General features: G+C 51.2%; 1 protein-coding gene across 2 annotated transcripts in view; it reads left to right on the top strand.

Annotated features, from left to right (window-relative positions):
• OSR1 (odd-skipped related transcription factor 1) overlaps window positions 1–23,764 on the top strand; it is a 100,140-nt gene extending 76,376 nt beyond the window's left edge. Inside the window, exons 1-3 of one of the 2 annotated variants that reach the window (XM_032430082.1) lie at window positions 16,526–16,796; window positions 21,360–22,059; window positions 22,834–23,764. In XM_032430082.1, coding sequence (XP_032285973.1) covers window positions 21,392–22,059; window positions 22,834–22,969 — 804 coding nt within the window. In that variant the 5' untranslated portion in view covers window positions 16,526–16,796; window positions 21,360–21,391 and the 3' untranslated portion in view covers window positions 22,970–23,764. Of the gene's footprint in view, window positions 1–16,525; window positions 16,797–21,359; window positions 22,060–22,833 lie in introns of those variants that run through there. The other variant, XM_032430081.1, reaches the window with a different exon arrangement.
• The last annotated feature ends 965 nt before the right edge of the window (window positions 23,765–24,729 follow it).

Below are 24,729 nucleotides of genomic sequence, written 5' to 3'. Positions count from 1 at the left end.
AGTGCTATTTGGACCTCATTGAAGGCAGCGTCCTGGGAGTGCATGTACCACACTGTTCTCCTGACCACCCAAGCTGCACCCTACCCAGGATCTTGGTGTCTTCACCTACAAACCCTCCACTTGACAGCATCCTTCCTGGGGACCTTAGGTTCCCCAGGCCCTTAAGGGCTCAGCTCCGGGGTAAGGAAGCCAGTGGCTCTCAGATAATGGGACACAGCACCCGGAGAGACTCATTACATGCCTCAGGCACTGGTTTTGCACAGCAAGCAAGAAGTACTAGGATTTATGGAGAAACTGTCCGTTAGAGAAAAGATGAGTACCACCAGTTCAAAGAACTTACTTGGTTAACCAGGGTAAGTTGAGGCTTGGAAAAGCCTAAAGCTTGCCTGATTTGGGAGGCCCTCTTTAAGAAAAAGAATTCAAAATTGCAAAAACAAAATTTGATGTGAATGTGATATTTATTTGGAATAAGAAAAGAAAGAACAAAATTTACGTATTTTAAAGAACTGACAAATATAACCTGTGTCACAAAATCCAGAAAAATAACTATTTTTAATAATTGCCTGATATACCTCCATAGTGAATTATCCCAACATTTTTGGCTACATACTCTTTGACGACCTTTTCATGGAAGAAAAATTTTGATATATAGAGAATAAAAAGATACTTTAGTCTTTCCTCTAGCATGATGGACCAAAATTTACTTTTTTACCGTTTATAGTTTAGGCAACTTTATTTTAGCTTTATAGCTTGCTATTGGTAATACTGTAAATGTTTAAAGTTTAAGAAAACCTTCATCAAGTGTCTCTCATATAAGAGTTAAAAGTTGAAAAACTTTCCCACAGACTAGCTTCTAGCTCCAATTATGTGGTTTTGTTTGTTTGTTTGCTCTACCCACATACTTCTGGTGGGGGTGCCTCAGAACTCATGCATAGCCCAGCGGCACCTCTGGTCTTCACCTTCGTGTTACAGTGCATGGTCGTTCTGCAAAGGGGGTGTAGGAGACCATCCATACATAATAGGAAATGGCTGATAGTCAAAATGAAAGAAGCAGCAATCTTAACTAATCTCAGTTAAATATCTTACTTTTTACAATTTTACAAGAACACACGATAAGATTATAGATTGCTTGACTGCTGCCAGGATCTTGGAAAGGCCCGGGACAAGTGAGAGGAAGCTTGGCCAGTTTCATGCTAAATCTTTCCCTGAACAGTCCAATGAATTGGGGGGGGGCGGTGTGTGTCAGACACCTGCTCTCAGGCTTTTTAGTTATTCCTTATTTGCAATCTGCTTCCCTGAGTCTGATGTCACCTTGTCCGGGAAGACCCTCCTTGAATTCCCAAGACCAAGCTAGGCGCCCACCCTGTGTCCTTCAGTAGCACCCTGTGCTCCCCTCTTTTGTAATACCCACCATGCTTTGTCATGCCTATCTCCCCCAGTCAATTAGAAGCTTCACTAAGGACAAGAACTGTGACTTCTTCACCACCATGTTTCTGGTGCCTTCCAGTGTCTAGTACTCAGTGAAACTTGTGAGCTGTACATTGAATGAATGAAAGAATCAGCAGTTGCTCTGGTTGTTCCTAAAATTTGGCCACCATACCAGTGATCCATCCTTTGGTTTAAGGCCCCCTTGGGGAATACTTTGGCAGTGACTGCTCATTCAATTCAAACTTGAACTCCATCTCTGGAATTCATTCTTCCCAAATTTGTTTGACTCTTTGCAACCAGTGCCCGCCTCCTGCTGCCATCCCCCTCCTGAATGCAGCCGGGGTCCATGAAATAAAAATGTCTACAAGCCTTCCCTTCTGACACCATCTTTTGCTCTTGTGCACTCTGTATCCTGCACACTATTTTCACAAACGCGTCATGAAGATCCTTCCCATAAATTTGGCAATGCAGTATGAAAGAGATCTTTTGTTCTGTGTCATAGAAGAAAAGAAGCAGGAGGAGGAGGAAGAGAGGAAGGAGAGAAGAAGGATGAGGAAAAGAAAGCAAGGGAGGACAAAGAAGAAGGGGGCAGGAGGAAGAAGGGATCAGTAGGAGAGGAGGAGAGAAGGAGAGGAGGAGAGAAGGAGAGGAGGAGAGAAGGGAGGTGTGAAGGGATCTAGACAACATCACGAAGGGACCTGGAACAAGTAGGAAAGCTTTATAAATCCCAATCCAGGGCTCTTTGCACTATACTGTCTTAATCCAGGGCTCTTTGCACTATACTGTCTTTTTAAGATAATGCAATGGAGTGTCACACTGGGAACCATTCATCTTCAGAACTTTAAGAGAGAGTCCTAGAAGCCACAATGGTTGATGAAGCTATTTAGAGGAGATGGGATTTAAATGGAGCCTTAAAGTTTGGATTCCTGGGGCAACAGGGATGTGCAAACACTTGGAGACCATTAGAACCCCTGCTAGGTAGGCATTCTTGCCATCCACACCCAATACCTTTCCTTTCCAAGAATAGGAACTCACAATCACATCAGCATAGCAAACTAGCCAGTGTGCAAAATGTGCTTTGAGTGACCAGATGTCTGCACTATGTGCAACTTGTCTTTACCCAGAAGCAGTGAGCCCATAGTGCGGGGCATTCTAGTTCATTAAGTGTGGCTATGGCAAGTATGGAATGTGCAGGTTGCTTGTTGCCCTTGGCCCTTCCTTTCTTCTACACATCAGTCTACAGCAGTAGCCTGCCTGCATCTCTCGAAGGAAGATGGAGAAACACAATCCACAAGGACAGTTGAGGCCCCCACAGGAACATAGAATTGCCTCGAAATACAAGGGCTCATGAACAGTTTACATCCCCTTTGGAAATCCCCCTAAACTCTCTGCCTCCCTAGTTTCCTGGTACAAGATCTAATAAATCTGTACACTCAGCTTAAACTTAGTGCCAGCCCTCATAATGGAACGATTACATGTGTTTTGTGTGTCAGAGACCTGACAGAAAGATTATACAGCATAGTGAAGCCATCGTTGGGGTTTTGGCAGGGGAAGAAGGAGATAAATATGTGTCCAGGGGAGAAAAGTGGCAGCTCATGGATTTGCCGCCTCAATGTCATTCAATCACTCAGCAAAAATGTATTAAGTTTAGGTCAACATGCATTTATCAAGTGCTTCCTATGTGACAGGCATTGTGTTACGTCCTGTGAGCACAGAGGTGCACAAGACACATCATTTATCCTTGGAGCTTATGAAGAAGCCCATCAGAAGAGACAGGAATGTAGGAGGTGATTTCAGGATAATGTGCTAAGTGCAATGACAGAGGCTGTAACGGGAATGATGGCGGGGTAGAGGAGGTTACTCAGCTCAGCCTGGGGGATCGGAGGAGGCTTCAGCAGGAGTCTGGAGGGATGAGTCGGGTGAAGGGGAAGGAGAGCTACAAGCGCAGGAAACAACTTGAATAAAAAAGTACAGAAGTGCAAAATATCCTAGTACACATGTGAATTAGGAAGGGGGGAAGTGAGAGGGATGGGCAGAAAGGGACTAAGGAGAAGAAGTCAGATGTTACTAGACTGGAAAAGATTGATGGGTGCTGTGAGGGATTCAAAGATGAAGTATAGACAGTTCTATCAGGGAACTTACCAACTGGCCAAATTGACAATTAAAGATGCATTTAAAGTTACAGCAAAATAAGACCACATTATAAAAGATACCAAGCCCAGGGCGCCTGGGTGGCTCATTCGGTTGAGCGTCTGACTCTTGATTTCAGCTTAGGTCATGATCTCAGGGTCGTGGGATTGAGCCCCATGTTGGGCTCCATGCACAGAGGGGACTCTGCTTGAGATTCTCTCTGCCCCCCTCCCTCTGCCCCTCCCCCACACCCTCTTTCTAATAAATGAATAAATATTTTTTTAAAATAAAAGATACCAGGCCCAATAAGAAGTGGTAAAGTGCCAAAAGCCAGGTAGAGAATTTCACGGAATCAGTTTGTAAGAGGATGAAGGCACTTGCCGGGGGGAAGGGCTCAAGGAGGTTGACACTTGAGCAGAGGAGGATCATCTGTGAGTAGGTTGGAAAGAAGGGGAGTGGCATTTCAGGCAAAGAGAATACTTTGATCAAAGACTTGGGGATAGCAGTGACTCCAGTCATTTTAGGATTGCACAGGAAGGGTGACCATGGTATGAAAACATTTTCAAAAAAAAAAAAATTAAGTCTTTGTATATAAAGCATTCCAAGCAGGAACAGTTGCTTCCCTAGTAGATCAGGCTGGGGTGGGATGGATGGATGAAAATAGCCACCAGGGGCTAATTTGTAGAATTACAAGAAAGAGAAGTGATGGGCAATGGTTTTGTCACGCCAATTCTAAGCTGTATTCAAGAAGCTCTCCCTTCTTAAACAATCGATGGGAATGCCCGTTTCAAAGTAAGTGAATATGAATATGACTCTGGATCAAAGAAAGGAAAATGATAGAAATCTATAGAGAGAAGCCTAATACATGTAAGTGCTTACAGTCCTTCCCCTATGGCCTATTAAAGGGGACAACTACACCTAAGGTGACTTTGTTTTGCATTGGAAACCAAGACAATTTTATATGGGACAAACGCTAAACAAGACAAGATGCCAGGAAAACTACTGGAAACCAGGGTAGTCTAGGCAAACTGGGATATACGATCCCTGTAGTGGTCAGAGTCCAGTTGGGAGCCAGTAACCATGCTAGGCATTTCAACAGAGAGAATTCAATAGAGAAAATGGGTCAAATGGATGGAGGAGTATAAGGAAGTGCAGTGGGAGCACCACAGTGACCCAAAGATAGTAGGGTGGGGAAACTGAGGCAGAGGTTGGGCTTATCAGAACCTAGAAGCTCAGAGGAGGGACCTTGCAGAGCTGGAGCTCAGCCCTCTGGGGAGGTAGCCCATCCCTACTGCTTCTAGAAATCTCAGGAGCTCAGAAGAGGAAATCCATGGGTCAGGGGCTCAGTCCTCCCAGTCCATGGGGGGACAGTGGCAGCTGGTGATGGCACCTGTCTGGGGCATGATGAGGCTGTGGCTTGGGAGCTAGGAAAGAAACTGGAAACTGGAGCCACCCGGGGAGACGGAGTGAAGGGCAGTGCTAGGGTAACACTGACAGAAACGGTGAGCCGACTGCCTCCAGGCTTCCCCCCACCCCCAACACACACAAACCTAACAGCTGGGAGAGGAAGAATAGGGCTTGTAGGGTCCTAGCCCCAGCACCACAGAGTGGGGTGTAGGAAGGTGGATTTGAAGCCGAGTGATATCGGTGTAATAACTCGCACTGTCGCAGCAGGTTGAAAACGGTCCTGATTTTGAGGAGGGAATTCACCTAAAAGACCACTCCATTCACGAAGTTACAAAACCACAATCTGGTCCCTGCAGAAGAAGGAAATAACCTTGATCAGGTTTTCCCTCGGTGCCAGGAGCTTTACAGATGTTGGTTCATTAATCAGAATCATCTCAAAGAGCAAGCATTCACCTCGTTTCACAGATAAAGTTTCAGGTGGTTAAGTAGCTTGTCCAAGACCAAGTAGCTAGTGAGACGCAAGGTCAGGACCCAACGCCCAGCCTTTCTGTCACTTCTTGGTCTTTCTGTGGTGGAAGCTGCTTCTTCCCAAGGCTGAGACCCAGGATCCTGGATGGAGGGACAGTGGCTGGAACACTCCTGGAGACCACTCTGCCACCACCTGCCTCTTGAAAGTTCAGGCCTAGGAGGTCTTCTGCCCTCGGAGTTCATATCTAGCCAGCATCCAGCCTCACCAAAGTGGTTTACTCCTGCCCAGTGCTGGCCTCACTCCTGTCTGAAGGAGCCAGAACTTTGAATGAGCTCGCCACCTCTTGGAGGGAGCATCATGCTGCAGCCAGCCATAGATACATTGTGTGATGTCCGGAGAGTGTTTGTCTCTGTCCTTGGATTTGCATGTCTTATAAATTCAGCCTTACTTACCAGGATGACATTCTCGCATAATAGGCTCTTCTAGCCCGAGAGCCAAAAATTGCAAAGGCAAGAGTTATTTTTTTGGCCCGAATCATGTCTCCAGTGTTCACTGAAGATGGAAGTAAATTGTGCCTGCATTTTCTGGAAACACTGGCACTGAGGTGGGACCTTATTGAGGAATTCACCAAAGCCCAAGGGAGCAGAGAAGATAAATGCTACCAGGCGGTTACAACTGGAGCAAAATTCAAAAACAATAGAATATCAACTTGAGATCATAGCGGGCTACGGCGAGGGTGACAGAGAGCCAGGGAAATGACTCGGTGCCCAGATAAATGAGGACGTGGATAATGGGGGATGGCACTATAAACACTGCTTTGAAGGGAAGCCCGAGGGGCAGGAGCTCAGGCAGCTCTCCTTATCCAGGGACTCCAGCTCAGCCCCAGGGAAGAGGGAAATGCAGTTGCGGTTTGGCAACCTGCCCGCCCCGATGCCCGGTCCCAGCCTTCCCCGGGGTTTCCCCGGGTGGCCTGCGAGGGCCAGGTATGGGTTCATCCTGTCATGCCAGGGGTTTTGCAGAGAGGGCCTTGGGGTCTTTGGAAAGTGACTTACCCGGAGCCACATGCCTGCCAACTTGGCAGCTGTTACCAGTTACACCAGGAACATCTGGCCTGAAGATTGAAGGAAAAGGGACACTTGTCTACAGAGAAAAAATGTTGAAGTATACATTTTGGACATGAAGAAATAAGTAATGACATTTAATGTTTTCATAAAGCTGCTGCACTGAGCAGCAATCATCCAAAGCCCAGGCGCAGTCATCCATCGTGCATCCGGAGACCGCCACGTGCCTGCCCGGGTCACGCAGGGCCTCTTCCCCGGGACATCGCTGCCTGCTCCAGGCTTTGTGCCCTGAAGGTGGAGAACAAAGGGAGGCCCTGGGGAGACCCCTCACTCCCAGACATCACTCACAAAGATGGGGAGCAGGGAGCAACATGGAAAGAGTACCCACTGGATTGTGTCGCCATCATGGTACTGGGTAAATAATATTTGAAGGTTCGAGTTTCTCATCTGTGAAATGGAGGTGTCAAAGACGAGATGTTTAAGGTTCCTCCAGGAGTTGATAACTCTGTGCTTTTTGGAAGAGAGGCGATTCCATCATTTCTATGCCAGTCCTGTAGGTTAAACATGATTCTTTCCAGACCCTGCTCTTAAAAGGCACATCTCCCTTGATGTGGTGATTCTCGCACCCCTCCAACCTCAGAATAAGGGAAGGAGTCATATGGGGCCAGCCGGAGAGCTGTGAGCTTCTGGAGGAGCAGACACCTGGAGAGGGAGAGGAGGGGCCAGCAACCTGCCCCCATGTCCCTGTGCGGCCCCTGCTGGTGGCTGTCCCCATGGTGCCACCGGCCATGGCACCTCACACCTCGACTTAGGCATCTCCTGCGTGTGATTTTATTTTATTTTGTATGTTTATTTTTTTAAAGATTTTATTTATATATTTGAGAGAGAATGAGAGAGAGAGAGAGCATGAGAGGGCGGAGGGTCAGAGGGAGAAGCAGACTCCCTGCTGAGCAGGGAGCCCGATGCGGGACTCGATACCAGGACTCCAGGATCATGACCTGAGCCGAAGGCAGTTGCTTAACCAACTGAGCCACCCAGGCGCCCCTGCATGTGATTTTAAAGAGGGGGGTTGAAAGAGAAGCTGAGACATACTTGCTGAAACTTGGTTCCTTTTTGTTGGTAGAGTGTTGATGAGGATGATATGATAACTTCACTGAGTTTAGCAGAGATTGGGGCTAATCAAACAAGAGTGCATATTTAAGAACTTTGGGATTTATGAGAGAGCGACCCTTCACGTAATTTCAACACACCATCCCTAATTGGGGATGCCTTTGGAATTTCAAAACATTATCTGTGCCAAAATGACACATCAGTGATGCATTATTAATGTACAAATATCATCAATAATGTGTATGTTACTGTTGTAAGTTCATGTCTCACCAAAGAAGATCCTGTGAGCCCCTTCCTGTTTTCAACTAGGAGGTGGGAAGTAGAGGCAAGTACCGTTGCTCCCAAAATACCATCAGGGGCTGCTACATCTCTCATCCCCCATCTCCTCGAGCAAGTTCTGAAGGCTGCCTGTCTTACAGAGAAGCTGTGCCCAGCTTAACAGTGGGTGCTCTGCTCAAGCACCCTAAACTCTGGAGAGCCAGGAGAGGACAGTGACGATGGGGAAAGGCCAGAATCAGTTTACTGGCCAGCCGATCGGCCCACACTGCTTACTCTTGGGCCAAAGCAGGGTTTGTGGGTCCATTGGGCACCTGTGGTTTGGGGCTACAGCTTTTCTAAGCTTTAGTCTATGGCTCTTTGATTTGATTTTGTACATCCAGGAGCTTTTCCTCTCTATTCTAGAAGCTGAGATTAAATCGTGTGTTTGGGGCAAAGACAGTGAGCAGGGCTAGAGCCTGGGCATCAAAATGGTGTGCACTGCACCTACATGATAGGTGACTCAAATTGTTAGTACTCACACAGACACTTCCCATGGTTTTTAAAATTAATAGACACATAAAGTGAGTTGTTGCCAAACCAAATTGGAAAGTACTGTCAAAATGAAAGAAGAGCATTAAAAAACAAAACAAAACAAAACAAAACAAAACCAACCCTATTGCCTAGAACCTGCTGTCCTGACCCCAAGTAACGCAGGGAATAAGCAACTATTGTGGTGTTTCCATTCTGCTCTCTGTTACAAAGTCTGGAATGTGCAGGGTGAATGGACAAACCAAGGACTCCCCACTCGGCCCACAACCCTTTCCTTCTCCTTGCAGCTTCTGATAACACTCATAGACCAAGCTATAAACTCTGTGTACCTAACTTTAGAGGGCAGTTTTGCTCCTCCGTTCTCCTGGGCATCTGTATTCCCAAGAGAACTCTCCTGCAGAAGTGACGACGTTTTTCTCATGGGCTGAAATGGGTGTTTTTCCTCAAGACCCAGGATGGCTCTCTCATGGGACAAATCCCACATGTTGGCAGCATGGAGCTTCCTATACAATGCGAGTGTCGGAACCCAAGCACCTGCCCCAAATCTCTCATCATCCTATAACATGCACGAGGTGGAATCTTAAAATTGAGAAACTGAGAAGGCTTTTGTTAATTATCAGGTAAAGTTCTCTTGCAGGTAAAGAAAAGGGGGCTTATGAAAAGACACCCCTACCCCAGTGTGACTCTGGATAACTTTTCAATCCTTGGAATTTTCCTTAGCCAGACCCGTATACCATGGGCCAGAGTCCTCCTTTACCAATGGCTCTCAGTATGTATGTGCTCAAAAGACCACCGACGTCCAAATCATCTGTGGAGCTTTGAAACCATGCAGACACTCAGGGCCCACAGCAAGCCTCCCAAATCAGAAACTCTGAGGATGGGACCCAGGAATCTGCACTGTGGAAAATCTCTGGGTGTGACTCTGTGCTACAGGATTTTGAAAAGCACCTTCTGAAACCAGTAACATGTTAACTGCCTGTCAGTTACCATCCCAGCAGGAATTAGCTGACCGGCCAGCTCCTAAATGGAGCTGCAGAGCTGCGGGTCCTTGGTTCATCCTTCCTTTCTTCAGTGGGTGAGTTTTGTATCAGGTTACCCAAGACTCAAGTGCCCCGTGTCAAGCCTTCCACTCTGGTGTTTCAAGCCCCCAGTCACTTTGTTGCCTTTGCAGGACCAGAAGCACTGAGAACCAAACTTTTTCCATTCATAGGGTTTTGCAGCTCATCCTTAGATAGCTTCTCAGAAAATCAAGAAAGAACAAACCCCGCTACTACAATTCATGGTTTATCTTTTTTTTTAAGACAAATCTTTTGAAATATTCATTATAGACTGAATTTTTGGCAAACCAAGTCACGATTCCTGAAAATTCTTTATCTGGAATACGTTGATAATAACACTTTAGTTTTGCATTTTCTCCCCACTTCTTTACTGTTGACACATGATATGAAAACTAACACCCAATATACCAAAGGAACCCAACCGTTAGTCATTTTGAAGTGAAAAATCATATGCTAATATATTTCCCCTTTTTGTATTTTGGATCTGTTCAAAGTGTTTCAGCAGACGTTTTATCTTCGGGGAAAAGGCTCGCATGTAGGGAATGAACGGGATGCATGATCAGCAAGTGGATTTGCCTGGAGCAAACTAATCACCTGGGAATAAAGGGAGCTACAGCAAAGCTCGAGTTGTCAGGGTCCACACAACCTCAGGCTGAGACCACGGAGGAAGGGCGCCTGGCCCTTGTGGTTGGTTAAAACAGGGAGTGTGGTTTCCTGCCCCATGCAGATATTGCACTGCTCTGTAATGCCACTCAGATCCACAAATACCGCTTGTTCCCCCTCCTATGAAGTCTGATTTCATAGAAATCAGAGCAACAAGGGCTCTTCTAGCAGAGGGGGTGGCCCTCTCACAGCTCGCTGGTCACTCTGGATTTGCTCAAGGGGCCAATATTATGGAACATTCTCAATTCCAATCTCTCACCCCTCCCCCTCCCTAAAGCTGGTACTTGGGTTTCAGTCATAGCAGGGGGAGGAGGACCACCACTTATTAGAACTTCATCTAGATGCCTTTCAAGTTCCCAGGGCAAGCGCCTCTCTCCTAGTGGGGCCACCACTCGGGACTCAACACTACTTCGGTGTGACAGTCTATACTCAGGAAGCCCTCCTGCCATAAACACTAAAGAGGCAGAAGCCCCCAATCTCCTTCTGTCCAGTGAATACCCTTATTCATGCATCAAACTGAGGCGTCCCACAGCTTCACGTCACCTAGGGAGGGTTGGCATTGACAGCCTTGGTAGTTCTTTGGAATGTCTGAGTCGGGTCCCATTCCTTTCCTCCCCTCATTGCAAGCTCAGGATGTGGAACTGGGAGATGCTACCTCTCACTGGAGCAAAGAGAGTGATGGGTGGTAGGTGAGCGAGCCTTCTTCTAACAGTCTGGGGTAGGTGCAGGGAGAGTGTCTTTCCTTCAGTCCCTAGCTTGTTTTCTCTGCATCGATTCTCAAGTGTGAGGAAGGTGGCCACAGGCCTACAAGAACAGCACAGCCGAAGCTCCCAAGGATCTCCTACCCTATTTTCCTCCGTAGGCAGAGGTCAGACTGAAGAGCACATTATGGGGTATATTCTGAAGACTTCTCTCTGTCCTTATCCAAAAAGCTGGAGCTTTGATGACAAGGAAAGCAAGCCTCAAAGGTGCAGCTTTGTTGAACTCATGACAGAGAGTAGAACGGTGGTTACCAGGGACAGGGGGCGGGGGCTGAGAGAATTGGGGAGATGTTATTTAAGGGTACAAACTTGCAACCAGTATAAGTTCTGGAGAGCTATTACACAATATGGTGATTATATGTCAACAATACCGCATTATAAACTTCACATTTGCTAAGAGACTAGACAGTAAGTGTTCTTATCACCCCCAAAAATGATAATTATATGAAGTGATAGAAGTGTTAGCGCTATGGTGGTAATCATATTGCAAACTGTAAATGTATCAAACCAACACCTTATACACCTTGAACTTACACATCGTTGTATGTCAATTACTTCTCAACAAAAAATTAAAAAAAAAATTAAACGATGCAGCTTTGATGCCAAGGAAAAAAGAGGGTCCAGCTATAGTATTCTGTGAAGGAATTCAGATGGAAAGGGAGCGACAAAGGACCTGGACTCTAATGGCTTGGGAGGAAGCACAAGGGTAGGGAAGCATCATGTGTTTCGGGGAAACTGATTACAGAAGCAGATTCCCTCTCTTCATTCCTATGGTTCTTAATAAAGCCAGAATTAGAATCCGTGGAGGGACCAAATAGTTCTTCCCAGGACCAGAAACTAATGGTGATAGATAGTTGCCAAGGATTTCCAATTATTTAAAAACAAAACAAAACAAAAACTCACAAATCTGGTTTTGGAGCAGGGAAAACCAGAAACCTCGTGGCAAAAGGGAATTCGTCTTTTGTTTGTTCCTTGGAAGCGCAAGAGTGTGCGTGGTTTTAAACGAGGAAAGGCGAATTTCGTAACTCACATAGGAAAATTTAAGGGGAAAAAACCCACTTGTAGGTAAGATTAAATAGAACTGGATTTGAGAGTTTGGGAGGAAGGGGTGCCGGGAGATGCCACTTGCTTGCCAGCAGGTGGCGCGTTTTCTTTAGGATTGCTTCCCCGAATCTCTCGGTAAAACTTCGGGGCCAGACTAGCTCTGAGTCCCTTCGCCGGAAATCGCTATGCAGATAATAACCCTCCAGTGTCTGGAAATGTTTAATTACCGCGAACGCTGATTCCTCCAGCGCCGACCGCCGCGGATGTAGCCCGTTAAAGACGCAGCGCCGCGGGTATGGTAAGGTAATTCTATTCCCAGGGTTTCACCCTGCCTATACAGAATTCAGTTAAAATAACTTCTCTTCACCATCCTCCGTTTGATTAGACACTGCTTCGTTTCTAATACATTTATTTCCACCTTTGGATAAGAGGAAAAGTTCAGTAGTCTTAGAAGGTAGATGTGGTTAAGTGTCTAAAATAATTCTGACAACTCATTTGTACAAAAAGTGTAAACTCACTACACCTTTTACACACATTTTACACTTGCTCCTCACAATATAAGGCATCATCAACATTTCATTTTACAGATGATAGTATGGCCAGGACTCATGCAATTTCACATGAATCTTTGTGCTTTATACATGTTCTTCTTATAAAACAAGGGTAGATATATGCATACGTGTATTGTTACATTTAGTAAGGTGACAAATAGTTACAAGATATTTACGGACTCAAAGAACTTACGAAACGGGAACTGCTTGGAAAAACAGTTCACTTTCCCTTTCAGTTTTGATACTGTAACTTGTCTGTCGCTGTCACAATAAACACCGGCTCTTGGGTTCACCTGGGATCTATTCTGCTAAGACTCTGGAGTTGTTTGTACGTTATCAGAGCGTGTTATCTGTACAAGTGTGTGTGGATGTCGTGTTACTTACCTCCCCTGCTTAAAAACTACCCCCTCCCCAAGCTGGATTTTGACCTGATTGATCGTAATGGTTCCAGAGGAACTGTTGAGCCATTACAATCCATCATCTAAATGATTACAGAGGGATACCTAAATCTCCGGGTTATTTGAAAGCTCTGTACATGCGTAAAGGGGGGGTCAAATGAGCAGAGCCCCAATTGTCCACAAAGTAGTTACAGGAAAGCTTGCCTTGGAAGCAAAAACTCGTAAGTGCTAAGTAAATAACTTTTTTTTTTTTTTAAATGAGGTCATTTTTGTGTGGCTGGGGAGTAGGGAGAAGTGGGGTTCATTTTTGTTTTATCCAAAACACACCCAAAGCCACAGAGGCCACGTTCTAGTTAATTTTCTGGAAGCCGTTCAATTTTCACTCTGCAGACAGGCTGGGGCTCTTTCCTTCCCAGTAAGCAGGGGTTTGGAGAGAAGCTGGGGCCGCGGCAGGGAGACCTACGGAGGCTGTCACAACCCCAAGTGTGCCCAGAAAATGTGGCGGCGAGGGCTCGCTGCGGGACTGGGAGCCATGCAAAGACCGGGTAGCTCTGCAGTCCCGGCTATGGATCTCCGCTGGACCCCACCTGCACTGGCGGGGTGTAACCCGGACCTGGAGGCCTGGTCGCTAGTGTGGGGACCTTTTCCGAAGGATGCTCAGTTCCAACGGAGACTGGGCCCCCGTGGGCCCCCGCGGTTGCGCCCTGCCGGCGGTGAGCGGGCGGGAGAGTCGGAGGGAGCCCCGGCGGAGTTTGCGGCGGGTCTAGCTGCCGGCGGCGGGAGCTTGCAGGCTCAAAGTGAGCAGAAGCTGCAGCCGCGGGTGGCGGAGTGCGCTGGTCGCCCGGGAATGGGATGGGTGTCCACACAGGAGTTTCCTCACCTGCAGTGGGCTCCGACACCATAGGATGGTTGGGTTCTGGCTACGGAAGACGTTTACTAAATTCCAAACGTGATGTCCTTGTCGGTCCTAAATGAATCCGACTTCCCTAAAAAGTAACATGGGAGACTTTAGGTGTCCTGGGTCCTGCCCTCCTCAATCCATCCAAGTCGGAGTCCCGTAGCACTGCGACCTGCTTTAGGTTGATCAGTTTCTCTTAAATAGACCTCCTTTAAGCTGATCAGTTTCTCTTAAATAGTCGGGGGAGGGGATCCTCTGCTGTTCCTCCTCGAATGGAGGGCAGAGGGGTTCTTAGCTTTCTGGGCTGCTTCTGCTTGCCCTACTCAGGGGGAACCAGAACCTGGTTGGCTTCCAGTGGAGACTGAGGCCATGGTTTGTGGGTCACCGCCTTGGGAGCTTGGATTGGGGTGGAGGACTCCAGCAACTAGCAAATCTTTCATTTCATTTCTGAGGTTTCTGGGTTTGTTCATTGTCAGAGCAAGACCTAGAAGGAGCATCTTCCAAGCCAGGTATCTGAAACAGGCCCATCTTTGCCCCAGCTGTGCCAGAGTCCCACAGCTCTCACCTTGTCTTGTCCTACCTTGCAGACCAGCTCCGGGGGGAGGCAGCCAGAAGCCTCTGGGAGGCAAAGCCCGAGATGCTGGGCTATGAGGAGCCAGCTCCAACCTTGCATCCCCATCTTGCCCTACACCTGCTAAATTCCAAGATTTGCCCTGAGTCCAAATCAGTTTTCCAGGTACGCTGGCAAAAGTGGCATCAAACAACCAGTTGCATGGTCCTTTCTTCAGAATCCCTAAAGACTCTCTTTCCAAGAGCTCTTTAGGGATCCTACTACCTGGAGATTTCTACAAGTCCTTGAAGCATGTTGGCCAAGGGCCCTGATTCAGAAGAAAAAGGCAAATGGAAAGATGGAGGAAATACAGTTATACTGTGTGTTTTGAGCAGGAGATGGAGTTTGTACACCTGGGAAGCTCCATCCCACCTGAATGTCCTCTTCGGAGCTTTTCCTAAGCAATCTGGACAGCCAGACAGCCAACTGTGGGGGCCTTTCTTGGATGCTTTCATGGCTGCTAATGGAGGTTCCCAAGCTTTGTCTCCTAGGAAAGCCTGAGACTGGTACAGGCAAATTCCCTGGACCAAGGTGGAAGCGAGTACAATCCAGGAATACCCTGCTGGGCTTTCCTTCCAGGCCTTCCCCTCCTCTTAGAACTTGCTGCCATGGAATCTCAGGGAAAGGAGTGATCTCAACTCCTTTCTGCTCCCAAGGGGCTGCTCCCTGGCCAGAATGTCGCCCCATGCTGGCAGCTGTTGGATTCCAACTGCATAGGCAAACTTATGTGGGCCCCTGACTCAGCACTAACCTGTGGCAGGGGATGAGTGCAGTCCCTTGGGACAAAAACTGCACCCCCTCTCCCTCCTCCCCACCCAAGTCAAAGTTACCCAGGGGCTGGAGGCCAGGTTCTGTCCTAAAGGCCTGTGGATAAGACAAGGGTCTTTTTCCAACTATGTCTTTTGGGGGCATTTCCACTATCATTTCCCTAGGTCAGAGAATGATACCCTAAAAATGTCACATCAGACTTGCAGAGCGAAGCTGGACAAAGCACCATTTCCTCCCCAGAGACACAGAAGTAATACGCTAGAGACCCACTGAGGTGCTGGGTGGATCACTCAGCAGCAACCTTGGGGCAAACCTTGGGAGTGCAGTGGTGTAAATCTGGACCCACCCAAGCCCTGGGAAACCTTTGCCTCCTCCTGAATCCAGGGCTGGTGTTCCAGAGAGGTGGCAGCAAGAGGTCAGGGCTGGGGTCAGCTGGAGGTCAGCTCTCAGAGCCCAGCAGTCAGTAAGGTATGGGCACTCTCCCTAAGGCGGAAGCAGTGAAGACAGAATTTCTTGCAGACAGAATCCTGACCCCTCCTTAGGTCCCAAATGCCACCTGAACCAGCTCCTTGGGCTCAGAGGTCCTGAAGCTGAGGAACTTTGCAGCTTGCTCTCCAAACTCCCAACCTATCCTTCCAGAACAAATGAATACATGATTGGAGGGTGCGACAGTGCCTTAGGGTGGAATCCCAGAGGGTTTTGGAATCTAGGACAATAACTTTCTTGACCTCCTTCCCCCACCCTCCACCTCTGATCTTTCCACCGAACTCCACAACCCGAGTCTGGGGTCAGCCCTAGGCATTGGGGTCTGGGCTGCCCTGGGGGTGAGCACTCCGTAGATGTCCAGGAACTGCTCCATACCCAGGGCCCTACGCCTCTGGGAAGGGATTCTGGGAGAAAGGGCGACTCTGCCAGGGGCCAAAGAGCTCTGGAGTCCAAGCTACAGGGCGGGGATCCCGGTGTACCCCCCCAACCTTGCATAGGCTGTGTCCCAGGCATGCAGGAATAGGACCGCAAAATGCGAGGTTTCAGCCTGCTCTCCTCCGCTTGAGGCTGTTTCCTCTAGCACGCCAGGGGTGCCGTGGTGGGCCTAACAATGCAAAAGGGGTCGCACCGGACTGAAAAGCAGGGGACGCAGGTCGGGAGAGGCCGGGGCCAAGTGAGCGCGGCTGCCAAAGTCTGCTGCCCCGGTCAGCAAAACTTTGTCTCTCAGTGCGCAGGCGCAGGGCAGGGTTGGGGGACAGGGGAGGGAGGGGAGGAATCCTGAGGCAAAGGGAGGAGGGAGGGAGAGAGGGAGGGAGGGAGGGAGGAGGGTGGTGGATTAAAATAAGTAGGCGGCTCGGTGCTAAGGGATGAGTGAGTCGGAGCTCGGTCTCTCCCCAGCAAGTTCTCAGCCGCTCCCGGTTCAGACCCAACCAGGGAGCCGCGAGCGGGGCTCACCATCCCCCGAAGGGCAGGACTCCGGGGCAGTCGAGCGCTCCCGCGTGTCGGGCGCTCCGAGTCCCCGCAGCCGGAGAGGAGCCAGGACTCTAGAGCTCCGGGGGTGCCTGTGGAATCCAGCGCCTCTGGCTTCCCGGGTCCCCCGCAGCGGAGCCCCAGAGACGCCCTCAGCCCGGGACCGCCGCGGAACAAGGTAACTGCAGCCCTGGGAGCCCCTGCTCGGCGAGGGGAATGCGGGCAGCACTCCCGGGTCCCCTGTCACAGTGCGGCGGGTGTCTCCTCTCTCTGGGTCCCAGAAGGAAGCTCTTCTTGCCAAACGAAGGCTGCAGGACCTTTGTGAAAGTGAGAGCAGCTGCAGCCCAGGGTGGTTGGGGGTGCTGACTCGGGGACTTCCCGCGCGGGGTCTTCGGCCTCTGACCTCCGGGGAATGAGGGGGCGGGCCTCCACTCCTGCTCCTCGTGCGGCCAGGCTCCATGGAATCCGGGGCGAGATGCCTGCGGATTTCGGAAGTCAGCCTGTGGGCCCCCCTCTAAGAAACCGAAGAAACTTCAGCGGGCACAAACTTTCCCGAGATGCACGCCTAGCTCAGTCTGACCTACTTTAGCGGACGAAGAAGGAAAAGAGAGTGGATGGATGGCCATGGCCGCAGCCGACGGCGCCAGGGACAGGTGCATGCCCCAGCCAGGTCGCGCTCTACGTGCAAGTTTTCTTTTTTCCTATTTCGGAGTTGCGCTCAGGTATCAGGCCGGCTGGACCGGGAGCGCAGGGCCTCGTGCCTGACCCAGCCTTGCACTTGAGCTCTAACTTTGGGGTGTTCTCTATAGATAATTGCTCTGTGTAGTCAAGGCCTGGGGACTAACCCGCCACTGTTTCGGTGCAGGGAAGCGTGCAGGGGGGCGCGAAACACTACTTTCCAATCGGTGACCCGCACGCCGAAGTAGCGGAAACGCTATGGGTGCCGTGAGTGTCTCCGGTTTGGGGCTTATAAGGGAAGGATTCGTTTCCTCCCCGGACTGTCCCCTAACTCAGCCTTCGGGAGAGAAGGGGGAAGTCGGAGAAGAGAGGAAAAGAGGTGAGGGGCTGCCTGCGGAACTAATTTCTTTCCCGAAATGTCTCTGATCAGAAGAATGAAAACCCACATCCAGTCCTTTTTCAGCAGCTCGCGCAGTAGCGGGATAGGCTCTCAGGGTGTAAAGTAGCTCCGAGGGTTTCTTTGTTGCCACAATTTGGTAAATTTCAACCGGGCGAAGAGCTGCGCGCTGGCTTTTGGGAACAGAAACCACGTGCTAAGCTAGTTGGTCTCCCAGGATCACGGCCTCCTAGAGAAGAGAGGGGCTGACAGGGACAGGGGACTACCAGTGGGTTGATGTTCTATCCCAGGCTCCTCAAAGTAATCGCGGTTTCATTAAGATTGGGGAACAGATCGCTAAGGACACAGCGGGAGTTTAAAAAAATGCCGCGGGATGGCCGCCTAGCCGAAGGGTTCGTTCGGTCTCGTTTGTTGGGAGAATTCAACAGAAGTATCCGGTGGTGGTTAGTCCTCCCACCAGGGGTCTGGACTCCTGTCACCGCGAGTGTGTTGGGGATTCGGTGTCAGGGATGATTTTCTGGGGCTGCTGCTGGGCTCCTTCAGGCGCAAGCTCGTGGAGTTCGCTCCGTTCTCATTAATGCAAGCAGTTAACTCGCTCACGCTCAATTAGCCCCGAATAAACCACTTTAATAGACTCTACACACTTCATTAATGCCCAGCGTAGGGCTGGCTGCAGACCTGAGATTGGCGCTCCACCGCGCGAGGGAAGCAGCGCCGGCACTGCGCAGGGGACCCAGGCTCGGAAGCGCGAATTGCTTCTGCTGCGTGCAGTCGGGATCTTTACCCGCACCTCCCAGGTCCCGAGGCTCAAGCTCCTTGCCAAGTGGCCGCCTGGCCCGGGGAGAGGTGTTTCCCCTGGTGTTTAAAAATCTAAAGCGTTCACACACGAGTCGCGGGGGTCAGGGCAACAGGGCCCGGAGGGGCTGGGAGTTCGTCCATCCTCTCCGGCTGGAGAGGCGAGTGTGAGACTGTTTTTCTCTTAGTTGACCGCCTGAAACCGGATCGTGCATTTCGCCCATTCTTGGTACTAGTGTAAGGAGCCACGTTTCGAACGAATTTCGTCCCCGGGAAAATCGTTGGCGAGAGCCTGGGGAGCCCTGGCCTCGGAATGCGGCAGAAAATAAGAAACTGGCTGCGCTGCTGAAGAAAATAAATTGAGTGTTGGGGGAAACAAGATCGGGCAGATAGCCCGGAAAGGTTGGCTCCCAAGAGCAGTGATGGCTGCAAACGCCCCCTCCCCCCACGGAGCCCCAGGTCCTCTCGGCTCCTGGGGGTAGGCGAGGAAAGGCCAGGTTAGTACCCGACGTTGGTGGGCTCCCCACCGGGGCACCGAGCGGGCTCGGGCCCTTGTGCAGCCCAGAGCCCCAGCGCCACCGCCGATCGCTCGGCTGGGGATAGGTCGAGCGGAGAGGAGCAAGCTGAGGCCCCGGTGGCGCCCGGAGGGCCCCGGGGAGCCAGAGATAAGGATCTGATTTCCAGCGCCTGGAGGGGAAGAAGAGGTGACAGCAAATCAAAGAGCGCTCACCTCGCCTAAGTCTGGGCCAACGTTTGAAGTTGGCGAGTCTTCTCTTTCTCCCTTCTTCCTCCTCTCTCCTCCCCAACCCCAAAGGGCCCCTGCTTTCTCTCTGGCCCCATTCGTATTTTGCTTCGCCATGTCTTAGTGCTCTAGGATGATCCCGTCGCTCTAGGATCACGGGGCCAGCAGTGATCCAAGCAGCAGAGAAGACTGGTCCGAAGGCCCTGGCTTTTCCAGCGGGGTGGGCACTCCTGCTCCCAAGGCTCGGTCACCGCAGAGTTGTGCCTCCCCTAGCCCCGAGGCTGAATTAATTGCTGCCTTGACGCTGGGTTTTCAGACCATTGCTAAGTAACTTGCAGGGGGAAATTTCTGCAGGCTCTCCATGTTTTGCACTTTCCACCCCCAGTAGAACCTCTGTCCCTACCAGCCCACTTATTCAGCCAGTGACCTCTCTGCCAGCTTCCAAGGGAAAGCGTTTCTGGGTCAGGATTGTCCTTACTCCTTCCTGAATGGGCAGGGCACTCTCCCATTAAAAGCTTTGCTGCAGTGAAAGGCTGCGGAGTCTCTGACTGGGACTTTTGGCCTTGGGCTGAGGGTAAGCTAGGCCAGGGAAGCTGTCTGCGTGGTGTCAGGGTCTGTCCCTGGAAGGAGCAGAACAGTGGCCTGCACAACTCAGGGAGGGGGACTTACTGAAGGTTAGAGGAACAAGCTGATGAAGAGAAGAGGGGGAAATGAGGAGTAAAGGAAGAAGTGGGCAGCAGAAGTGAGACAGGCAAGGAGAAGGGCTCCCCAAGTACCCTGCTCCCACAGTGACTTCTTAAGTAGCCTCCAGCTCAGAGCCCAGAGAGTTCAGCACTTGGGCTCCCAAGGCCCCACATGTACTTTCTACTTTCCTTCTCCATTTTTTGCTTTCACTGGACAGACTGAAAATCGCAGGAATGTCTGGGAGGCTCAGGGATGAAAAGTCTCTCTACAGAGCCCTGATCTGTCCACGGAGGCTGGAGACCCTGACCAAGCAGGCCAGGAGATGCCCGTCTGCTTGGTCACTTCAGCTTCCCGGCCTTGCATTCCGAGGGGCAGAGATCAAAGCAGCTGAGGCCCAGCCTCAATTCTGTAGCCCATGGGCATACCTACCTGCCCAGGTGTCACTGCACCCAGAAACATCCAGAGAACCCAAAGACACCGCCCCCTTTTTTATGGGGTAGGGAGGGCACTGAAGCTCCCTCATGTGTGACGGCAGATGTTTGAATGAGTAAATGAATGCGGGTGTCTGTGTCCTCGCTGAAACAAAGGTGATCCCCAGGGGCTAAGGTAAGGAGTCAGTCCAAAAGCAGAGAGGGTGTTGTCCACAGGGCTCATTAATAGTGAGGCAGAAAAGCAAATTTGACGTCGAAGTTGAGAGTTTTGAGGAGAAAGATGACATGACTTCTGGAAGCCAAACTGAAGATCAGCTAGTAGAGTTTAATGCACGGGAAGCAGGAGACATACAGATTTGTGTGTGTTTGTATGTGTGCTCTCTCTGTGAGGCCTTTCGTGGGTTTGGTGCGATCTCCTGTGTGTGTATGTGTGTGCGCACGCATATGTGTGTGTGACCACATTCGGGCCAGTTCCTGCATTTTGTTGAGTAGCACAACACTGATCATCTCCGTTTATCTGGGATACACCTTGTCAACTGCTTCAGAACGCGTGAATCCGCGTTTATCTGTCATTGCGCGTTTCTATGTTTGTTTATCTGCACATGAATGTGTAAGTGTGCTTCCAAGTTCCTGTTCTCTTTGCAGGAGAGTGCAATTCTGTGTTGACTCAGGCTTGTGTGGATGTAAATTTCCACACACCAGTGTCCCTGTGTCCCTGCCTTTCTCAGGGCTCTGGACACTGGAGGCCTTCACTTAAGTTGGTTGAGTTCCATGGGATTTAGTTTCTGTAGCAAGTTGTGTGTCTCTGCGAAGGCCATTTGGAGGGAGCCCTTGCATCAGAGAGGGTTCCATCTTCTCTGTGAGGGCAGTGGGTTCCCTCAGCGGGGGTCTCAGATGCCCAGCATCTGCCCTGGGGGGCAAAGAGGGTGTGGCTAGGCTGGAATTCAGGAGGAGGGCGACCTACCCTGAACTTCTCTTTTTTTCTCCCTTCTTTTTTTCTTCTTTCCTTTGCAGATTGAGATCAAGACCCCACTGCAACTACCACAATGGGCAGCAAAACCTTGCCAGCGCCGGTGCCCATTCACCCATCCCTGCAGCTCACCAACTACTCCTTCCTTCAGGCAGTGAATGGCCTGCCCACGGTGCCCTCGGACCACCTGCCCAACCTGTATGGTTTCAGTGCCTTGCACGCTGTGCACCTGCACCAGTGGACGCTGGGCTACCCCGCCATGCACTTGCCGCGCTCCTCTTTCTCCAAAGTGCCGGGCGCCGTGTCCAGCCTGGTGGACACGCGCTTCCCACTGCCCGCCTTTCCCTGGTTTCCTCATGTAATCCAGCCTAAGCCCGAGATCACCGCTGGAGGCAGCGGCCCCTCCGCACTCAAGACCAAGCCACGCTTTGATTTTGCCAACCTGGCTTTGGCTGCCACGCAGGAAGATCCATCCAAGCTTGCCCGGGGGGAGGGTCCTGGGTCCCCCGCTGGTGGGCTGGGTGCTCTCCTGGATGTAACCAAGCTGTCCCCAGAAAAGAAGCCCACAAGGGGACGCCTGCCTTCCAAGACCAAGAAGGAGTTCGTCTGCAAGTTCTGTGGCCGCCACTTCACCAAGTCCTACAACCTCCTTATCCATGAGCGGACACACACGGATGAGCGGCCCTACACCTGTGATATCTGCCACAAAGCCTTCCGGAGGCAAGACCACTTACGGGACCACAGGTACTGCGGGTGCCCCCTCCCCAAAAAGCTGTCTGTCTCTGTTCTCACCTTCCTCCTCCCTAATGAGGCGGTTCTTGAGCCCAGCTCTGGCTCCAAGCATCAGAGTTCCTGGGAATTCTCTAACATAGCAAAGGAAGCCCGACAAGGCTCAGGGATAGGTTCTTGGAGCATGGGGTGGAGAGAGCCTGGGAAGAATAAGTCAGGTCTCCACGAGCTCCAGACGGGCAGGCACAGCTGGCCTCACCCTTCTCCCATCTGCAGCGCTGTCCACTACAAATTTCTGCAGTGATGGAAAGCTGGACCCATGACACATGTCCCCACTGAGCACTTGAAATGCACAACTAGTGTGACTGCGAGATTAACTTTTTAGTTTTACTGAATTTTAATTTTAATAACTACATGTGGCTAGTGCTGCCCCAGCTTGGACAGCACAGCTCCAGCAAATTGCCCACCCCCCCAGGTCCCCTCGTTCGCCTTTATTGTTAACCCGGGCCTTATAAGGAAACCGTGCTTGTCCCTCTGGGGAAGGCAGGGGCGGGCCTAGCTGGACCTGTGGACCGATCCGATGGATCAGACATTGCCTATGGGTTTCCTTCACCTCCCTACTCGATCCACAAACTTCGCATTTTGCCCACTCCACACTAGGTACCCCCCGCCTGCCTCCCCCCTTTCTTTGGAGGGCAAGTGCCTCATTGCTGTGGGAGGGGATCTTGGATAACTGTGTATAACATGACATCATTTTGCAAAGATTAATTTCTCTGTTTTTGCTTTCAGATATATCCACTCCAAAGAGAAGCCCTTCAAGTGTCAGGAGTGTGGGAAAGGATTCTGCCAGTCCAGGACTCTCGCTGTCCACAAGACGCTACATTCACAGGTGAAGGAGCTCAAAACCTCCAAGATCAAATGCTAAAGAGAGCCTCCGGGTCACCAGCACCCTGGGTCACGCTGCCCCTTCCTCCAGAGGGACCTGAAGCCAAAGGCGACTCCGGCGGGCAGCGGGAGGGGTTCCCGGGACCTTTCCCTATCCCAAATTTGTCCCCTGGGTCCCGGGCGCACGCGGAACTCGAGAGCCCCGCCCCGAGCCGTGACCCCAGCCACCCGGGCGGCTCCCCCAGGACGCGGCTAAAGTCTTGGCCAAAAGGCGGTACTCACGTGGCGGAAGGGAAACTGCATTTAAAAAAAGAACGAAAGCTCCGCGGAGCCGCAGCGGCGCCTCTCCCAGAAGTATTACTTTTTCTATTGTTATTTTATACGTTTTCTTTATTATTATTTTTTTTTCTTTGACCATATAAGCTTGTAACTCTGCCTGCGGAGAGAGAGGGGAGAGGGAAAGAAGTTCTGCGCGTTCGCAGCTTTCACCCCCTCCTCCCGTCCCCATCCCCACCCCGGGGAGCCTGCAAAAGTGTAATCCATGTATCTGCTTCAGCAGCCCGGCCCTGGGACCGCGGGGCCGCGGATGCCCCCTCCCTGCGCCGCCGCGCGGCCGCGGATCCTTGGCCCTCGGACTCAGACGGCGGGGCGGGGGGGCCTGGGGCCCTGGGGCTGGAGGGGGCCCGGCCTCCCGCGCCCCTGCTCCGCCGCCCAGTCACCACGAGCGAGCAGCCGGCTAGGAGCAGGGCGTTGTATTGCGATTGGCACTTTATGCTGACCATCGGTAACGGACATTTATCACTGGAGTTTTTTAAAATATGAAATAAACGGTTATTTTACAGGCATTGCAGGATGGGTATTTTCCCTCCCAAACACAGGAAACTGGGAGGCTCCTTTCCTCGAAAGGAGCAGGTTTCCCTACCCGCTCCAACCTGTCCCGCTTCCGGACCCCCGCCTTATTGAGGTGCTAGGGTTGAGATGGATGGAGAAGCCTCCTCTCTCCCTGTGTTGGTCTACCTCGGATCCCGTCCCAGGTTTCTTTTCTTACTTCACTCCTCCATTTCGGTCTTAGGTCTCAGGGTCCCCAGTCCTCACCTCCAAACCGCTGGGGTTTTATAAAGAAGCCGAGCCTGCGGCCAGGCCAGGACGTCGGCCGTGAGAAATCTCAACGTCTCCGGGTCCCGGGGTCGCTTAGGGTCCACTAAGGGAACAGAATGGCACCCACCTCTCCAACCAAAGGCTTCCGTACTGACCTCCTGCATCTGCTCTGGTGAGGGAAGGGGGTGCCTTCACTGATAGCCTCAGGCCCAGTACTGTCCCCTGGGCCCCCATACCCGGCTGCACGTGCACAATCACCGCTGCCTCCCCCAAAGCTCCAAACCTACAGCCCTCTCTCCATTAGGATCCCCCAGAAACAGTTCTTTGGCTGGGGCTCGTCCCCTGCCCGGGGCACGGCCCCACGCCCTCGAAGATTCCCTACAGTTTTTAAAGCCTTGTTAGGAATGGCGGGGGCGGGCGCCCTGGGAGGCCCGGGAAGTTTAGGAGGAGAAATCTGAGTCCGCCCTCCACAAATTGAACCTTCCCCGGGGCGTCTAGTTTTCCCACAATTAGAGGCCAGGCCGCCGGGGGCTCTCCTGCTTGGGGCGGGGCGGGACTCCCCACAGCTCCAGAGTCCCGACCGCAGGGCGGCGCAGGCGCTGGCGCCCGCGGCCTTTCCCAAGCCGAGCGCGCGGCCTCTCGGGCTTCTGTGCCCGGCTCTCAGCGGCCGCGGACACGGCTGGGCCGAGCTTCCCTGCCGCG

Source organism: Phoca vitulina, unplaced genomic scaffold, assembly GCF_004348235.1.
Source record: "Phoca vitulina isolate PV1807 unplaced genomic scaffold, GSC_HSeal_1.0 scaffold42, whole genome shotgun sequence".
Classification (NCBI taxonomy): Eukaryota; Metazoa; Chordata; class Mammalia; order Carnivora; family Phocidae; genus Phoca; species Phoca vitulina.
This window is presented reverse-complemented; position numbering and strand designations above follow the sequence as displayed.